Source organism: Urocitellus parryii, chromosome 10 (assembly GCF_045843805.1).
Source record: "Urocitellus parryii isolate mUroPar1 chromosome 10, mUroPar1.hap1, whole genome shotgun sequence".
Lineage (NCBI taxonomy): Eukaryota > Metazoa > Chordata > Mammalia > Rodentia > Sciuridae > Urocitellus > Urocitellus parryii.
Genome location: NC_135540.1, coordinates 24,362,204 through 24,382,263, shown reverse-complemented (window position 1 = coordinate 24,382,263; position 20,060 = coordinate 24,362,204). Strand labels below are relative to the sequence as shown.

The 20,060-nt window shown below is 42.7% G+C and overlaps 1 protein-coding gene across 5 annotated transcripts in view; it reads right to left on the bottom strand.

Moving 5' to 3' along the window:
• Positions 1–19,835, bottom strand: part of Dclk2 (doublecortin like kinase 2) — a 150,226-nt gene extending 130,391 nt beyond the window's left edge. For all 5 annotated transcript variants that reach the window (XM_026384687.2, XM_026384690.2, XM_026384688.2 and 2 more), the window contains exon 1: positions 19,034–19,835. In XM_026384687.2, the coding sequence (XP_026240472.2) occupies positions 19,034–19,454 (421 nt within the window). In that variant the 5' untranslated portion in view covers positions 19,455–19,835. The remainder of the gene's footprint in view (positions 1–19,033) is intronic.
• Positions 19,836–20,060: the final 225 nt, after the last annotated feature.

Below are 20,060 nucleotides of genomic sequence, written 5' to 3'. Positions count from 1 at the left end.
ATACGTCACATTTCCTTGATCAACCAGTCCCTGCACAGTTGACCTATCGATCTGGAGAGCTGATTTTTAAATGTATCTGAACGCAGTTTCCTTACATGGGTTCAGAATGAAAACAGGTAAAGGAAAAGCTGTCACAGGTGCACAGTTACAGGTAAATGCTAACCCCTTCCTCTCTCCCCTTGTCCTTCATGGTACTTCTGTTGCAGGGAGGGAGAAGCGCTGAGGGCTGAACTCAAAGCGAATTATATCCCATGCCTTTGTGATTATGTCAAAATATACATATCCTGATGTTGTGTATCTAAAGAATCAATTAAAAAACCTCGTAGGCCGGCTCTATAATACATTGTGAGATGAGGTGGCAAATGCCTAAAAAATAAGCCCTCACCACCTCCTGCACCCGTGGCAGACACAAACCACAGTGCTTCTGGTAAGCCCAGACTCCTCACAGCGTGCACAGAGTACCTCCTATGCACCAGCTCTCACACCTCTCAGGCTCAGTCTTGTGCTTTCGTAAAAGGGCACCTACGTTCCTAAGGAGCAGATGACCACAGCCACCAAGAGAATAAGCCAGCTTCCCTGATGTCCCCACCTGTTTAATCAATCTTCTGATCATAATGTTGTCAATTACACGTATTTGCCCACAGGGAGAGAAAACGCTGACAAAAGAAGTGAAGATGTTAATAAATAATCAGTGAATGTGAATGGAATAAATGAACACGTCTGTTAGGTACCAGGCACCCATAAAACGGATCAGAGGTAATCAGTCCACCCTCCACCCAGACTCCTGGCACTGCAGGGACTCTGCCTGAGGATTAGTTCCTCCCCTGCCAACTGCGGTCTCCCCTTCCTCCCAGCCTGCTGAGGAGCTTCACTCCTACTCAGCAGACACCCAGCTGTCATCCTCCCCTCTCTGGCTTCCCTCCCTGTGTACCATGTTCTGACATCACATTCTGTCCACTCTGCCTCCAAAATGCTCTTCCTCTCTAACCACTGCCCACCACTCACATCCTACCTGGATCCAAGCAAGAGTCTTCTGTTTTCTACTCATTCCCCAGAAGTGTGAAGCTTTCCAAATGGCGGTATAGCCTATGCTACTCACTCAGCTGAACAAGCTCATCCTCAAGTGACGAGTCTTGACAGACTGATAAAATGTTATAGAATAGTCCATTTTTCCACTGCTATAACAAAATACTTGAGGCAAGGTACTTTATGAAGAAAAGATTTATTTAGCTCCTAGTTCTGAAGGTCCAAGAACACGGCATCAGTTCTGCTCAGCTCTGATGGGGCCTCATGACAGAGAGCATCACAATGGTGGGAGTACATGTGGAAGAGATCACGTGGTAAGAAAGGAAACCAGAGACCTAGAAAGAGTCAGTCTTGTTCTTTTTCAAGAACTCACTCCCTAAGGACCTACTCTACAAATCCAGCACTAATCCCTTAGGTGGTGCCCCCAGCGACCTAAACACCTTCCCTTAGGCTCCACCTCTTCAAGGCTCCTCCACCTCTTAATATTGCCACAGTGTAGACCAAGCATCTAACATGTGAACCCCTGGGGGACGCGCTCAAACTCTACAAGAGAGAGTTTCAATTTTTGCCAATACATGTTACAACTGCACTCTCCAAAACATGAATAAAAATATAGAGGTAGAAGGGTATTATAAATTTTATAATATATACAAAATAGATACATATATTTTATATACATACATTGTGTGTGTGTGTGTGTGTGTGTGTGTGTGTGTGTGTGTGTGTGAGAGAGAGAGGGAGGGAGGGAGGGAGAGGGAGAGACAGAGAGATGAAGCTGCTCTTGACTTCAGGAACTGAGCTGACTTTCACACCTGGACATCACTGTTACTATAAACTGGTATGACAGGGGCCATTTTGTTCTGTTGGGCCTAATCTCACAGATCTGCATTCAAATGAAGTCACTCTGAGACAAAGACAAGCAACTCAAACACAAGGGCCCCCTGCAACCCACAGGACCAGACGTTCCTCTTCACACTGAGGGACGGCCACTTCTTGATCAATTATAGCTTTTCCGTCAATCCAGTCTGCCTACACTACAGACAGACACGCACAGACATTCCACCACACAGTCACCTTGCTCCTCACCCTGCTTTCTCAGACTAGTCCTAAAATGACCAAACCCAGGCCTAAATCCTACAACAGTTCTAAAGCCCATGGCATCCTATAACATACAGATTTCTCACTGCAGACAGTGATAAGCCCAACTTGTGAGACCACAGGTATGCTCCTGGTTGTCTTTGGCTAAAGAGAATTAAGATACGTATATACGTTTTCTCATTGTCCTCCTCCTTTTTTGATAAGATTGGGGAGAAATCATTTTACAAATTTTGATCATGAGGCTACTACATACAGAGGGGTTTCTTTCTGTACTGAGAGAGGATGAGTAGAAGTGTAAAATACCTATATGACCTAATTATTTTCAAGTATGGTATAGAATAAAGTCTTTCTTCAATTTCCTTTAAGACTTCCTCCAGTGTCTGGTGCCATGGTGCATGCTTAGAATTCCAGCAACTTGGAGGCCGAGGCAGGAGGATCACAAGTTTGAGGCCAGCCTCAGCAACTTATTAAGGCCCTATCTCAAAAATAAAAAATGAAAAGGGCTGGGGAGGTGGCTCAGTAGTACATCAGCCTTGAGTTCAATCTCTAGTACCATTAAAGAGAAAAGGGGAAAAGAAAGATTCTCTCCAGTGGTCCGGCTATGGCTTCTTCCCATTGACATCTGTTCAAAGACTCTCTGCATTACTTCGTATTCAGCACATTGACAAACTGTCTAAAATTGTGTAATGCAATCTGAATATTCGTGTAGGAGGCTATTAACTTTCATCCTCCTTCAACCAAATGAACTTCCTATTGGAGAGGCAAGAGGCTAATAAAAGCTACAATTTCCCCAATTCCTTGCTCTCTGTGAGCCCTCCCCCTTACCATTTTCTTCGGTGCCAACTCCTCCCACCTCCTCCCCCCCTCCTCAGTGATGGCAAAGCTCTTCTCCTTTTTAAAGCTAAGGAAGGGTCCTTCCCTCCCCTCACACTGAGAGACTTCAGGGCCATTGCTCTTCTCTCTTCCCTAACTGGACAGACTCTCTACCAGATTATAGAAGTGTTTCTCACCTTAAAACAACCCTCCCCTCTCAGCTCATCCCACTCGGCTGCCTACACTCCCGGGGATGAGCAGTCCTGGTCAATTTTCCACTGCAACCCACCGTTTGCTCTCCAGCCACAGCAACATCTCCCGCTCCCTACACTCCACTGGCCGAAACGGTGCTCACCTGATCTCCAAGCACTTCCCTCCAGTCAGCCAAACACAAAGCACGTCCTTCTAACGTCACCTCGCGTCTTCTGAGAGCTGATGACCTGGTGTCTTCCGACACCTGTCAAGTTCTTCCCTTGCCGTCTATGATCCAACATCTTTCAGTTCACCTCTGAACTCTGCGGTCACACCTGCTCAGTGTGCTTCCTCTCCACGGCCCTACGCATCCCTCAGCCTTGGATTTACCTGGGCTCCACCATCACCTGTACTCTGAAGACTCAAATAACGAAGGCACCCCCTGCCTAGACCTTCCTCATGAGTTCAAATCATAAGATGCCTCCATCTAGGTCATCTATGGGCATCTCACATGCCACTTTGCCCAACTTCATGCTCACTGCCACCTTGACCTTGACCTCAGGCGACTTTTTAGAATCCCCAACTTACTGAATGAAATCAATAGAGTCACCCAAGCAGGAACAGAGACTCCCACTTCTCTGCCTCTTTTCCCCACATTGAATAGAATGGCAAACCTGTTGACATCTCTGGAAAGCAGCTCATTTTACTCTTCTCCTATACCCAGGCCTCACCCACTCATCCTCCACAAAGCTGTCACAGCAAGTTTTAGAAATACAGATCTGATGTCCTTTGTCTCACTACTGCCCTTAGAATAAAGGCCAAACTCTTCAGCACATCACACACTTTCAGCCTTATCTCCCACCCCTTCCCACAGGTTCTTAAATTAGTACCTACTGCAGTCCATTGTGGGTTGCCATGACAAAATACCTGAGGTTGAGAACGTCCCAAAGAAAATATAGAGGTTTATCTGGCTCAATGTGAGGTGACTCCAACCAGTTGGCCTTTGGTCAGGGCCTTATGGCTTTGTCACAACAATGCAGATGGCATCACATGGCAAGAGCTCATGCAAGAGAGTTCACATGGTAAGATAGGAAGAAAGTGACCAGGTGGGACCAAGGTCACATTTTTTCCCTTTCTTTTTTGTCTCTCTCTCTCTTTTTTTTTTTTTTTTTTTTGTGGTACTGAGGATTAAACCCAGGGACTCACACATGCTAGACAAGCATTACATCCTCAACCTTTTTTAAATTTTATTTTGAGACAGGGTCTCACTACATTGCCCAGGCTGGCCTCAAACTTGTGATCCTCCTGCCTCAGCCTCCCAAGTGGCTGAGATAACAGGTGTGCTCCACTGTGCCTGGCTAGGATCATTTTATAACAACCCACCGTCATGGAAACTAAGTTGTCCTGCCACAACTACGTGGATCTCTTCGGAGGGAAGTACCCCCTGCCCTAATTATCTCTCTCAAATGTCCCACCATCTCAACCCTGGTGCTTGGGGAATTAAGCCTCGGCACGAGTCTCAGTGGTGACAAACCACAGCAGGGTCATGCAGGTATATATGCAATTTCCTTCCAAACTGATCAGACCCTCTTATCCTGACTCCTTCCTATTTATTCCATGCCCTCTTCCTCTTTTTTCTTTCTTTTTTTTTAAACTGACCATCAAAATTAACTGTCCCTGCCAAGGAACTTTCACACACTGAATGGATTTTAAATTGATTTGATAACTTAGGCAAACCAGGTTGGCATTATCTAATACTATGCTATCAATACCCTAAAATTTACTGAAGGAAAAAAAAAACTCAGAGAGATTCATGCACAATGGCACAGTCCATCACCCACATCCACAGAAGTACTGCACTGCTTACAGCCAGGGGCCAGTACACATGTCCCACAGGAGGAGAATGGACACATATGGGGAGGGGTGTGCTGACATTTAATGGACTACTACACAGTAATGACAATGGACAAATTAAATTTGCAACAACCTGAATGAATTTGAGAAATGACTGCTAGAATTGGATCTGGAATGTCCCCCAAAGGTTCACGAGTTCAAGGCTTGGTTGGCCAGCTTGGTGCTATTGGGAGATAGTTGAACCTTTAAGAGGTGGGGCCTCCTGGGTCTTTGGTAGTGTCCCCTAGAGGGGGTTACTGGAACCTGCCCCTTCTCTTTCATTCCCCAGCCACTATGAGGTGAGCAGCTTACTCCACCCACCATGGCTCTCCACCAGGATGTGCTGCCTCACCAGGGATCCAAATGGAGCCATCAACCAAGGATGAAAACTGCCAAAACCATGAGTGAAAATAAACCTTTACTCTTCATAAATTGTTTTCAGGTATTTTGTTGTAGTAACAGGAAGCTGATTAACACAACAATGGTGAGCAAAAAGTGATAAATGAATATATTCAGTAGGATTCTATTTCTATAGAATTCAAAACAGAAAAAATAAACTATATACTTACTAGGGATGCCTTCATAAGTGGTAAAAAAAATAAAATAAAGAAAGAAAAGCAAGAGCCAAGCTTCTGTTATTTAGGGGGAGAAAAGAGTTAAAACTGGCAGCAATATTCTATTCTTGTCATGGTTGGTAATCACAAAAGTGTTAATTCATTGGGCTATGCGTTTATTTTATGAGCTGTGTATATATCTAATAACTGAAAATAAAATTTTAATATTACATCACTCTTAGAGGGTCCTTCTGTACACTGACTTATCATGCATTAATTTCTCATTAGCATTCTTTATCTGTGACCAAAAAAAAAAAAAAGTGTCTGAGCCCACTCTTTGTCTTCCAGAGGTTCTTAATGGAGAATTTCTTTAAAAGTCAGCTGATTCTGCAGCATAAGCACAGAAGCCCAAGCCTCCTGACCCCAGTTCAACTGAAACAGAATCGTTGGAAGATGAGACCTGAACATGTGGGGAAGGTTTTCTAGTTTCACAGGTGACTTTGGAAACAATCTCTGGTTACAAACCACAACTCCGACTGGAACTTCCTTCCAAAAACTGACTGTACCTTCTTCATAGTACTATCACCTGGCACTTAGTACCTTGTATACAACAAGCACTAAGAAGATGTTTGTCAGGCTGGGGATGCAGCACAGTGGTAGAGCCCTTGCCTAACATGCACCAGGCCCTGGGTCCAATCCTTATCACCACAGGAGAAAACAAAACAAAACAGATATTTGTCAGAATAATGATGAAATTGCATCATTTCCAAGATAAACATCCCATGATCAGCATTTGCACTGTTTCTAGATAAACTATGTGCACAGTACAGTTATTTACAAAGAATGATCCTGGGAGGCTCAGGGTCAAGCTCCCAGAGAAGCTCCTACATGGGAGACTCTTAGGTCATGTCAGATTGTCAAAAGGCAAGAGGACTGGGCACATGCCTGTAATCTCAGCGGCTCACAACTCAGCAAGACCCTGTCTCTAAATAAAACATAAAAGGGGTGGGGATGTGGTTAAGTGCCCCTGTGTTCAATCCCTGGTACAAACAACAACAAACAAACAAACAAACCCGCAATAGGAGGGGTTGGGGTGTAGCTCAAAGGCAGAGTGCAAGCTTAACATAAAGGAGAACCTGGGTTTGATCCCCAGCATCCCTTAAAAAAGCGGGAGGGTGGGGGGCAAGAATCTAGGAAGCAGGCATCTAGGAAAGCCAACAGGAATAAGAAATGCCTAATGCCTACCAATATTTTTTTTTTCACTTCAGACCACTAAAACATCAAATGTCCAGGGCATTCTGTAGACTAATAAATGTAGTGCCTTTAATCAACAGAATATATGTGTTTTTACACGCGTGTCTCCAACAACTACATTACAGTAATTCCTCAACATTTAAAGATCCTGACTTACTGTGAGATACTAAGCACCTGTCAGGTGTCTGTTCTGCCTTTTCACTCCCTGGAGTCTTGGCTGTGATGAACTTTCTAACATAATGTGGTCCCACCTGTGTATTTTTGCTTTTATTGCTTATGCTTTGCAGGGTTCGGGGGAGTGTTTATTTTCTTCTAGGAGTTTTACAGTCTCAGGTCTTAGATTTACATTTTCACTGGTTTTTTTTTTTTGGGGGGGGCGGGGCATGGTATAAGGACCCAATTTCATTCTTTTGCATGTGGGCATCAGCTTTCTTCAATGCCATTTGTTGAAGACTCTGCCATTCCTTACTGTGTATTCGACACACTTACTAAATATCACTTGGCTGTACATTTGTGGGTTTATTTCTGGATGCCTATTTAGTTCCAATGGTCTATATGTCTGACTTTATGCCAATAGTACACCGTCTTAATTACCATATGTTTGTAATGTATTTTAAAATCAGGAGGTGTGATGGCTCCAGCCAACTTTGCTCCTGTTTCTCTAGACTAACAGGATTTTGATTTTGATAGGGATTGTACTGAATCTGTACTCCACTTTGGGTGATGTGAAAATTTTAACATTATGTCTTTTAATTCATGAACACAGGATGTCTTTCCACTTACTTGATAAAAGAAAGAAAACAATGTTTTGTGGTTTTTAAAGTATAAGTCTTTCACCTTCTTGGTAAGTTTATTCCTAAGTATTTTTAATGTGATTTCACATGGGTTTGCTTTAATTTTCTTTTTAGATAGTTCATTGCTAGTATACAAAACAAACCATTTTTGTATATTGATTTTGAATCCTATAGCTTTACTAAATATATTTATTTTAATAATTTTTGTGGGTTCTTTGAGGTTTTTCTACATAAAAATCATGTCATCTGCAACAGATAATTTTACATCTTCCCTTATGAATTGTGTGTTGTTGTTTTTTTTTTTTTAACTTTCCCTTGCTAGGACTTTCAGCACTACATTGAATATTTGAGTGCCAAGAATGAACACCCTTGCCTTTTTCCGAATCTTAGAGGGAAAAACTCTCTTTTTCACCATTGAGTATGATGTCGACTGTGGAATTTTTATTTATGTCCTATTATTTTTGAAGCAAATTTCTTCAAATCTAGGTAATTAGCATTTTTATCATAAAAAGGTATTGAGTTCTCAAATATTTTTCTATACTCAACACCTACTGAAATGTGATTTTTATCCTTCAATCTCCAAATATACATAAGAAATAGTTTTAAAAAACTAATCCAATTAGAAAATGAGCGAAGAATTTGAATAGATATTTCTCCAAAGACAACATGTAAATGACCAACAGGTATATGAAAATATGCTCGACTTCACTAATAATCACACAAATACACATAAAACCACAATGGTATATCAAATCATTCCTACTAGGATGACCACCAACAGGTCCGGGCGGTGGGGGAGGGGGTTAGCTAAAACATAACAAGTATCAGAGAGGATACAGAGAAATCAGAACCTAGTACACTGTTGGTGGGAACAGAAGTTGGCAAGGCTGCTATGGAAAAGAGTTTTCTCAAAAATTAAACATATAACCATCCTATAATCCAACAATTCTACTTCTGGGTACACATCCAAAAGAACTGAAAGCTGAGACAGGAGGACCACAAGTTGAAGGCCAGCCTCATCAACTTAGCAAGACTCTGCCTCAAAAAGAATAAAAAAGATATATAAAGAGTTGAAGATGGAGCTCAGTGGTAGAACACACAGTGTGCAATCCCCAGGAGGAGGAGGAGGAGGAGGAGAAATTAAGCAGGGACTCAAACAGGTATTTGTAAGCCCACATTCAAAGCAGCAGCATTATTCACAATGGCCAAGATATGGAGACAACAAAGATACCCAGCAATAGATGAACACAAAGAAAATGTGATGGAAACAAACAACAGAATATCATACAGAATGCCACTCAGCCTTAACAAAATGAGGAAATCCTGCCACGTGCAATACAACATGGATAAACCTGAAGACACATATAGGTGAAACAGGCTAGATAGAGTAGGAAATACTCATGGGTCTACTCACACGAGATCTGCAACAGCCAACCTGAGAATGGACAGTAAAATGATGGTTTCCAGGGGCTGAGGAGGGGGAAATGGGGAACTGCTGTCCTACAGGTATAAAGTTTCAGTTATGAAGATGAGTAAGTTCTAGAGATCTGCTCTACCACACTGTGCCTATAGGTAACAATACTATTACACACGTAAAAAAATCTGTTATGAGGGTAGATCTCATTTTAAGCTTTCTTAACCCAATTTAAAAAAAAAAAAAAAGCTACTGTTAGAAATGACGAATGGCTACCTGCAGTCTTATATAGGAAATTCCAACGTCAGCAGTTTTAGCCTACTTTCCTATCAGTTACTGTAGAGTCTCTCATTCCCGTTTAAGTATTTACATTAATTGCTCAACACTGCTAACTAATTTGAAATTACAAATGATCCTGACATGTGGCAGAAATACAGTTTCACAAGATTTGGATGCAAATGATACCTAACTCATGGAGTGGAAGCAAATACTGAAAGAAAAATCTGTTTACAAATCCAAAGTACAAAGACTCTTCATGCTTACAGAAAAGGACACACAAATATGGTCATGCAGAAAAGGGACGATGAAGGAAAGAAAACCTGGGCAGACACTTAAGGTCTAATACCAGCAAAATCTCAGGACCCTAAATGCTTTCCCAACTTCCAAAACTAAGGAAAATACTGCTTCCAAAAGAATGCAACCAAGGAAAATACATTCAGGAATGCCTACATCTCCAACATTCGATGCCTCTCAAGTGCAACATTTGAGATACTGGGTGCATATCTCCACTGCAAGCAGTTCCCACACCCAGCTGGTTAAGAAAAATACACAGTGGGGGAAAAGAAGACTGAGTTATTCATCTGTTTTGGCAAACAACTTAACTGGGCTTCCTAACAAAACGGTACAGTAGTCCAAATTTAAAACTATAGGAATCAGTGAAATGTCACAAAATGCACTGCTCTGGCCTGGATATGATTCATCTGTATCATCTGCCACATCTCTGAGGGTAGCTGTTGCATTCACCTGAAGAACACAAAAGAAGACCTTTGACCCCTGAGACCAATGCTCCTTTAACATACCTGAACAAAATCATCTTGGAAGGTCACATTCAGCATTCCATGATACATTCCACCAAGGAAGGGGTACAGAAGCTACTTCAAACATGTCAACATGAAGAAAGAGGTATGTATGTTCACACATCCATATTTCAACAGAGCTATTTGGAAGGGGTTTAACCTGAGACCAAAGTGCTGGAAGTGAAAACCAAAACACCTGCCCACAAAAGAGAAACTATCTACTCTCCTGATAGACTTGAGCCTACAGATGAGACCCCCTTTTGCCTCCTTGCTCCTCACAGCAGGGCCAAGTACATTTTGCACTCAAGAGTTTGCTGTGGGAATTTTAATTTTGCACTTTTTTGAAGATAAATTTTTAAATGAAAGCACCCCGTTCTGGAACATCTAACTGAGCAACTGCTTCTAAATAAAATACAGCCATCCCACTTATGTAAAGCCCCTACTCTTTGGGTATCAAGTGGTGTAGCTTTACCAGGAGGAAATGAGGAAGGAGAGAAGTGATCTTTTAATGTATGTAAAAGACAAGTTCACAGCAAGTTAAGGCCTGAGGACATAATTTTACTCTGTAGGAATAAAGACTTGTTAATAGTGTAAAACTGACTCATTACACAGCATTCTGAAATACAACACACCAAATTCAGCAATCAGCACTAGGGTCACACTGGGAATACCAATTTAGTTTGAACAGTACCTGCAGCTTCATATTGCTATCTTAAGTTTTTACTGGTTACAGAGGATTTTTTTGTTTTTTGTTTTTTGTTTTTTGGCTTTTACAGTGTTGATTTATTTGGATTACACTGGTGTGTGAGCATACCTTTTATATTTATAAACATGTAAGTGACAACGTAAAGTATTTAAGGCAATACTGGGCTTCCGCTATTTAGATGTAAGCTTTGTATAGGTTTGGGGTTTTCTGTTTGTTTGGCACTGGATATTGAATCCAGGGACTTGCACATGCTCTACCACCGAGTTACACCCCGAGGCCTGTTTTTTTTTTTTTTAAGTGGCCCAAATGTTGCTAAAGTTTGAGAAACAACTGCAATATCACGTTGGATCAGAAGAACAACACCTAATACTCTGTAGCACAGTAGGATAATGATGATTGGCAGTTAACTGAATATTTCAAAATAGCTAGTGAAGATTTTGTATGTGCCCAGAAGAAAAAAATGAGACATGGCAATAACCCTGATCTGACCATTACACATTCTACACATGTACTGAAAAATCACACTGAACCCCACAAATATGTAAATTAGTGTGAATCATATACATATAAATACATATGTGTGTGTATGTGTATACAACACCTTAAGGATATTGAGACATCTTCAAATTAAAATGTGACTATCTAATAATATTTGTCAATAAGTTGGGGCATGATTGGTATAAGGTCAGGATTGCTGAAATGCAGGTAAAACTTTCCTCCACAGAGTTTGTTATGACTGGGATCTGGAATCCCCCAAGGATCATGTGTGGGAGGCTTGGTGCCCACTGCAGCAATGTCCAGATGTGGGGCTTGGGGGTTGGATTGTGAGGGCTCTGGTCTCATCAGTGGATTAACTCGCTGATAGCCGAGTGGACTTCTGGGAGGTGGCAGTCTTGTCCTGGTGTCTTTCCCTCCCCATGTCCTGGCTTCCGTGAGCTGAGCATCTTTCCTCTCCTCCTTGCCCTTCCCCATGATGTTCGGCCTCACTTCAGACCCAAAGCAATGCAGCTGGCTGACCGTGGACTAAAACCTCCAAAACCGAGCCAAAATAGCTCTTTCCTCCTTTAAATTGTTGATGTCTGGCATTTTGGTCACGATGAAAGCTGACTAACAGAGTTGCCCCAATTTCTGGGGACCTCTGCTTCACACCTTCTTCCTCTATCCCTGAATCTCACAAAGAGGGAAGATTAGGCCCCAGTTTTAAGCAAGTAATAATGAGACTGACTTAAAAAGATTCAGTAAAAGTGATGAAGGATTGAAAAACCAGATGTTTGTCCAAGAGAAAGAGGTGATGATGTTTAAGGGATGAGAGGGAAAAGAAAATAGCAGAGGAAAGAATGTTCACTAGCTCAAAATGTCTACCATGCTGCTGTACAGAAGGAGGACCATGGCTGGCCGTGTAGCTCAGTGACAGAGTACACACTTAGCACAAGCAAGGCCCTAGGAACAATTCCCAGCACCAAGTAATAAAAACAGTAATAATAAGTAGAATAAGGTTCATGTAGCACCATTGTTGTTCCCAGAATTAGAGGCAAAAAGTTGCAAGCACACATTTTGTTGTAAGATGCCAAAGACTACTATTATTCATTAAGAAGCCACATATTGCACACCAAGAAGAGTTAAATACAGTGTAGGGCTCATGTGGAACCTTCCAGCTACTGGCTTTGACTACTAAAATAATGAAACAATAAAACACAAATATACATTGGGCTACTTCTCCCAACACAAAGTTAATGAACATAATCAGTAGTGAGCTTCTATAACCTCTTTTTTCTTCTCTTGAAGAAGCAAGGGTTTGGGGAAAGACAATGTCAATCACTGAATGATAAAGAATCACATTGTTATTAGTTTAAAATTAATCTGAAGTGTGGAGAACAGTTCTAAAAAAGAGATCAAGGATCATATGTCTGTCTAGTGTGATACATATAATTTAAGATAACATAGTACCACCACCGTAAGTTGTTTCAGTAACTTTGAGATGTTGATGGTACAGTGTAATAAAATGTATATAAATTGGTCTCAGCAAACCAGTATTTTCCCATTTCTTCAGTCTCTCAGGTATGAGATAAAGAAGTACAGAACCTCACACAATCACTACACACAAAACATCTGGTAAATAGTAGCACTGGGGGGAAGAAAAGGATCTCTAGATTCTTAAGGTTGTGGCTGATTTCACCAGAACAGACAAAAACAAGTAGTGGGGCAGGGGAGGATGGGATTGAGGAAAAAGGACCATCCAGATTCCGCAGGCCCCATCGGAGAATAAAGAACACAGATTGATAACTACTGTCCAAGAGAATCTAATTTTCTTCATTCCATATCACAGGACCATAAAATATCCATTTCCATAGCTTAAAACCTCATGAAATATTGATCTTGTCTTATAACTTCCAAAGTATCTCTGTATCATACTTTAATCTCATAAATGCTTTCCTCAAATACTTTCCTTTTTACCCCTTTAGAATTACTCTTCAAATGAAAATTTCTTTTCTTGTTACCTCTGGAAAGGGATTATGCAGCTGTATTAAGCACATCTCATTTTTCTTAAGGAAACGAAGAAGACAATGAGATCTGAAGAAGGTATTATTAAGAGTTGTTCCCTCCACATGGTGAGTTAGCACAGATTTTCCCCAACTATTAACCTCTCCCTCCCTCAGGTACTGGGTATTGAACAAAGGGGAGCTCTTTTTAAGGTTTGTTTTGTTTTGTTGTTTGATTTTGAGAAAATTAAAATTAAATTTAATTAATATTAAAATGGGACAACCCCATTCAAGCTTAATTCACACAAAACCTCCCTTGATCAGCAAGAGATTTAACGGTAAAATTATTCTGAGTCATCTAATCAATTAATTTATGGTGTGTCTAAGATCCCCAACTTCAGACTGCTCTCAGTCTGGTGCAAAAGAGATCCAAAAATATCCCTAATTAGACTACAAAGCACAGATTACAAAAGAAATGCAGTTCAGGCAGAGGAAGGGAGACCTCAGATTCTGGCTACAGTAGCCATTCCTCTGGCTCCTCCTCCCATCTCCCAGCCACAGCCCTCCAGCCCTGTCCCATCACCACCTCATATATAGCATTTTAGCTGAAGCCATCCCGTGTGTTGATGCTCATTCTCTCTTTTCCCCTAAATCGTGAATTCCCAGAGGGCAACTCTAGTCCAGCAGGAGAAGGGATGCCTGACACACAGTGTGCTCTCAATCAGCAAATGTTTAAGACCTTCTGCACAGAAGTCTGAGGAAAGACTTCACAGGCAATATTTGAAGAGGGTCTTGAATAATCCAGAAGTTTGGCAGCTAAAGAAGACTTTGAAGATTAAAGAAGTGCAAATTAAAACTACACTGAGATTTCACCTCACTCAGAATGGCAATTAACAAGAATACAAGTAACAATAAGTGTTGGCAAGGATGTGGGGGAAGAGACACACTCGTACATGGCTAGTGGGACGGCAAACTGTTGCAGCCAATATGGAAAGCAGGATGGAGATTCCTCAGAAAACTTGGAATGGATCTACCATTTGACCCAGTTATCCCACTCCTTGACATATACCCAAAGGACTTAAAATCAGCACACTTATAGTAATGCAGCCACATCAATGTTTATAGCAGCTCAATTCACAATAGCTAAACTATGGAACCAACTTAGGTGCCCTTCAACAGATGAATGGATGAAGAAAATGTGGTACGTATACACATCGGAATATTAATCAGCCACAAAGAAGAATGAAATTATGGCATTTCCCATAAATGAATGGAACTAGAGACTATCATGCTAAGTAAAATAAGCCCATCCCAAAAAACCAAAGGCTGAATGTTCTCTCTGATATGCAGATGCTGACTCACAATGTGGGGAAGGGGGTCACCAGGTTGGAAGAGGGCAGTGGGGGGAAGGGTTGGGGAAAGACAGTAGAATGAATCAGACACAACTTTTCTATGCTCATACATGAGTGAGTACACGGCCAGTGTAACTCCACATCATGTACAACCACAAGAATGGGAAGTTATACTCCATGTATGTATGGTATGTCAAAATACATTCTACTGTCATGTATAACTGAAAAGAAAACATAATTTTTTAAAAAAGAAGACTTTGCAGATGTAAGATTTAATGTTAAATTGTCCTATAGAAACTTTTGACTTCTTATGCAAATATCTCATGGGATTTAGATTTCTCTTCCCACCATAACATGTTCCAAAAGCACAGTTTTTATTATTTTTTTAAAATCTACTTTTGGGGGGAGGGGGGACTAAGTATAATCTGGGTTCTTATGGAGCTTCATTTTACTTCAAACTCTCTCAGATCCTGTATTTGGGGGTCTTTAACACCTTCAAAGATGCCAACCTAACCAAACAGGTGCAGTAAACTAGGTTTGGCAGAGAACCCCAGGTGCTTTACTTTAGAACCTTATTTTTCTTAGATGTTCAAGTTAACTTCATAAAGGAATTAAACTACCAATAATCAAATTATCAAAATTATCTCACATGCCAAGTATCCAGCTTACCTATCTTTTACAAAGGGGTAAAAGGTAGAAACAACAAAATGACATTTTACTTTGGAATGTGAGAAGCAGTCAAGAAGTATCTGTGACTATGTTTGGCTCTAGGTAAATACTTTTTCAGAGCCACAAACTCCTCTCACAGCTTGGTAAAAGGGCATTTTCCGAATGACAGTTTCTGGACAAGGAAAGGTGGCCCAGGCCATCTGTAAATAACCACTCAGGTAGGAAAAGGTACATACCATTAGTCTAGAAGAGACCCAATCCAGAAAGGGGATCTGCCAACCTATAGTTCTACAGGAAAAACACACTGAGGCCAGGTAACTGAGGTGAATTTCTCAAATCCAGTTAGCAGAACCCAGCAAACTTGATGTAATCAGACACTGTTTCTAGTAAGTATCCTTTATCTCTTCAAGACATAAAAATTTTCCAAACATAACCAAAATGCTCAGAAGGGAAGAGGACTCATGCAGCAGAATTGAGGCTAGGAATTCTGACTCAGCCCTGCATAAGAGGGCCTCAGATGCCCTCAGTTGGCTCTTAAGACTACTCAAGGCTAGGCAGGCTCACAGCTGGAGACAGCTCAGCTCATTTTCCCAACACTGACAGTTAGGGGGTCTCAGTTCTCCTATAAAAGGAGGTCCCCATCCAGTAGTAAAGAATAAACAGGATTACAGGAATGCACAGCATCGATTCAGTGAAATTAATCCAGCAAGAGCGTGGGTAAATCAATAAACTGAAGGTGCCTGATGGTTTAGTGTAGTGCTAGAGGAGTGCTGGCTAACACTAGAACAGCTTTTAACCTCCTGAGACTCTCAAGGTCAAGGGCAGAAGAAAAAAAAAATCTGGGTCATGCAAATTCCTTTTGTCATCTGAGTTCAATGGCACTTTGAGGGCTCCAGCCTTGCTGTCTTGAGTCATTACTTCCTATTCCCTGATGAGGGCATTCAGAAAAAACCCTGTCTCCTAAACTACAAGTTTCATGGGATGGAAGATGCAGAGGAGAGAAGACAGGAACACAAGGGTATAAAATACTGCCTAAGAGTCTTTATTAAAAATGACAAAGTCGGAGAAAAACCCAGTTAACTAAATGAAATTAAAAAAATTAACGACAATGGGCAATACTACAGACCTGTTTCTACTGATACAAATAACTTCACAGATAACTGATTGGTTCTTCTACATAGTCAATCTAAACATTTAAGTACATGATTTTAAATAAAACTTAAAGCTATCTGCATTCTGAAAGGATATTAAGCAATGATGGTTATCTTTTGAAAAATGCATTACTATGAGGTATTTCACTCACCTTGTGGGAAACTCAAGAATTAGACAAAGATCTATTCTATGGGACATTGAATATGGGACTTTGTCTAATAGACATTCATTAGACAAAGAATTCTATGGAGGAAAAAAAAAAAGACTGCCCATAGTTTCTTCTTCTGTAGAAATTTTATTACATTAAAACTGCTTGAAAGAAGTGGGCAAAGCCAAAGAAACATTTGCTCTATAACTATCTGTTATAAGGACATCCTTATTTATTGTATTGTGGTATAATCTGGACTCTACATAGTGTTTTTCCAAATCCCTATTTTCCAAACATTAGCAAATGAATGATTTGAAGTAAATTTGTTGTCAATTTGTGGTTGAAACTATAGTTTAAGAATTAGACCCAGTAGGCCAAGCATCCCCTGTGTAGTGACAACAGCCTGCATATGTAATTGTGCTCTCATTTATACAGAAAATAGTCATTTTGATCATCTTTCTATGATATTCATCTTAAAAGGACCTTAATTTTATGTAGTAAATACATTGCTAAATTAGTTCAGAGGATATCAAAATTGTTGACCCTCCTGACACACACCTGGAACAGTATCTGAAAGGGAAGTGAGTAACCAAGGCTTAGGCAATAGGCATTGGTTGCCTGGATCGGCTTCCACAGGGCTGCAACTCTTGACCTTGGATCAGTTAGAAATTACTCAGTTTAGAAATATCTAGGCAAATGTTGCTTTTAAGTACTTAACACAATTAAGAAAAGAGATATATAGCCCTTTTGACAGCACCTCTTCATTTACTTATACTGCTACAAAAATCTTCACCTCCTTCTGAAAGTCTTTAAAATCAGAACACAGGACTGAACTAGAGAATGTATATACAGACTGAAGAAACAACTTAATTTCAGCAGTATTGTCCTCCAACCAAAGCAAAGCAAACTTCTGATAAAAGTGCCTACATAGAGAAACACAACCTTTTTTGGTACTAGGGGTTGAACCCAGGGGCACTTAACACTGAGCCACATCCCTAGCCCCTTTTTATACTTTATATATAGACAGGGTCTCGCTAAATTGCTGAGAATGGCTTTGAACTGGTTATCCTCCTGACTCAGCCCCTATAGCCACTGGGATTACAGGCATGCGCCACCATACAAAACAAGAAACTCAACCTCTTACAGGACTCATATAGCTACATGAGACAAGGCACTTTTTTTAAAGAGGAAACTTAAGTTTCCTCATCTGTAAAATGGATATAATGCCTTCAGAACATAATAAACGAGGACACTGAGAAAATATAAGGAAAATACCTGGCTCAATGATGAGTTTTCTCCCTATACCAAGACAATATTGCTATGACTGTCCATTTGCATTAAGATAGATGCGTGAGCACTAACTTCACGAAAATATGCAGTCAACACATACTTGGGTTTGGCCTGATCTTTCTGGATGCTGTTTAGAACTGCAAACAGGTTCTTAACTACTAGAAAAGTTTTTCTCCCTGAGAAGAAGAAAAAAATATTGCAGGAATTCAATAATGATCCAACATACAACTAATTTAAGTCCATTTGAGTGATGCATGGTGGTCATGCCTAGGTTAGTAATTTATAACAGGCCTCAACTGCTGATTCCAATGGCTTCTATCATTCCAACTAGGTACTCTCATTAGGGAAGGAAGCAAGAGAGACTGACCTTGATTCACCTCATTTCCAATCCAATGTGGAAAACCCTTAACACAGTGGTTCTCAATCTTGGCTGCTCATTAAAATCACCTAGGGAGCTTTCAAAATGCTAAACACCCAAGCCACACCCCAAACCAATATAATCAGGATATCTAGGGGTGAAAGCCAGGCACCCCTATTTTTGAAAGACCCCATGGTGATCCAACATGCAGCCAAAGTTGGGACTTCTGTCCAGCATCACCCCTTTTGACCTGAAGTGACTTCTGCAGCAAGCCAATCCAGGAAAGCCAACCCAGAGCACTCAGTCACAGCTTCTGAGTAGAGCAGGTATAACAGCATCCCATACATTGGAACACCACAAGTGCCCGCACTTGGGGTCCAGGCCAAGGGCTAAACAGCTAAACAGTAGGCAACTGCCCAAGCTAAAGGAAGAGTCATGTTTCCAAGTAGTTTGCACTCGAACAAAAAGAAGTTAGCCAATCTCAAGAGGTGCCACCAACGCCTAATTTTGCTTCTGTTTTTTTTTTTCTTTCTTTCTTTTTTTTAAAAGCAAATATCTTAAGAAGGAAAGAGTACTGTGGGCGTCCCCTCCACCCTCATACACACAACCCACAGAGCAGCAGAAGCTTGCAGTTCCCCCGGCCGCCTAGAAAGCGCCCCGCAGGCTCCCTTCTGCGCAGGGCGGGCGGGTGCGCTCTGGCCCGCGGCCGCTGCACCTGCCAGCGCGCTCCGCCGCACCTGCAGCGCGGTGCCCGTCCCTCCTACCTTCCAGCAGCTCGTCCAGGCTGGTGACCTTCCGGCTGCCGTCGATAGTGTAGATGGTGCGGACGCCCTGGGGCAGGTTCACGTTGTCGGACAGGGAGCGGGTGAGCTCCATGAGGAGCGCATCGAAGGACCGGAAACGGTCGCTGGAGATGGCAAAGACCAGGCCTTTGAAGTAGCGGTCCCCATTTCGGTAGAAACGCGCCTTCTTGGCCTTCTTCTCCGAGCTGAGGGCCTGCAGGGTCCGCGTGCGGTAAAAGCTGCAGTGGGCACTGTGAGCTGGGCTGGGGATGAGCCCGTTCCCCTTGGGGCCCGAGCTGCTGCTGCCCCCGGAGGAGCTGGGCGCCCCCCTCCGAAACCCCGGCCTCGGCCTTTTGTCCCGCTCCTCAAAGTGCTCCAGCTCAATACTCCTGGTGCTGGCCATCGCGGCTGCTCAGAAAGCTCTCCTCAAAAACACGCTCCAGGCAGCCTAGAGGCGACGCGAGCGGCCGTGGAGGGACGTCCGGCGGCGCGGGGCCTTAAAGCACCGGCGCACCTGGCTCGGGCATCCCGCCCTCTCCTCGCAGGTGGGGCCGCTGAGCCGCGGAGGCGCGGGCCGACCCACGCCCCCAGCTAAAAGTGGCCGCGGCTTGGAGCTGCCCAGCTCATTGTCCAGCGCGGCTCGCTCGGTCCTCCCGCCAGCTGGGGAGCCCCACGCCCCCCCAAGCGCCTCCTCCACCGGCCACGCCTCACAACTCCCGCTCGGGAGCCGGTCGGGAGCGGCAAAGTTGGGCCGCCCGAGGCTCGCCCGGGGCCCGCGGGCGCACACAAAGCTCGGGCGCCCGCCGCGGCTCGCGTCCGCCCACCGCTCCCGGGAGCGCCGAGGGGAAGGAAGGAAGGCGGGGGGAGGGGAGCGAGCGTGGGAGAGCGCCCGGCCCCAGCCGGGGACGCCGCGCCGCCGCCCAGTGCGCGCCCAGGCCCCGCCGGTTCCGCAGCGCGCGCCGTCCCGGGCTCCGCGTCCGGGCAGGGCCCGTCCTCCCCCCGCGCCGGC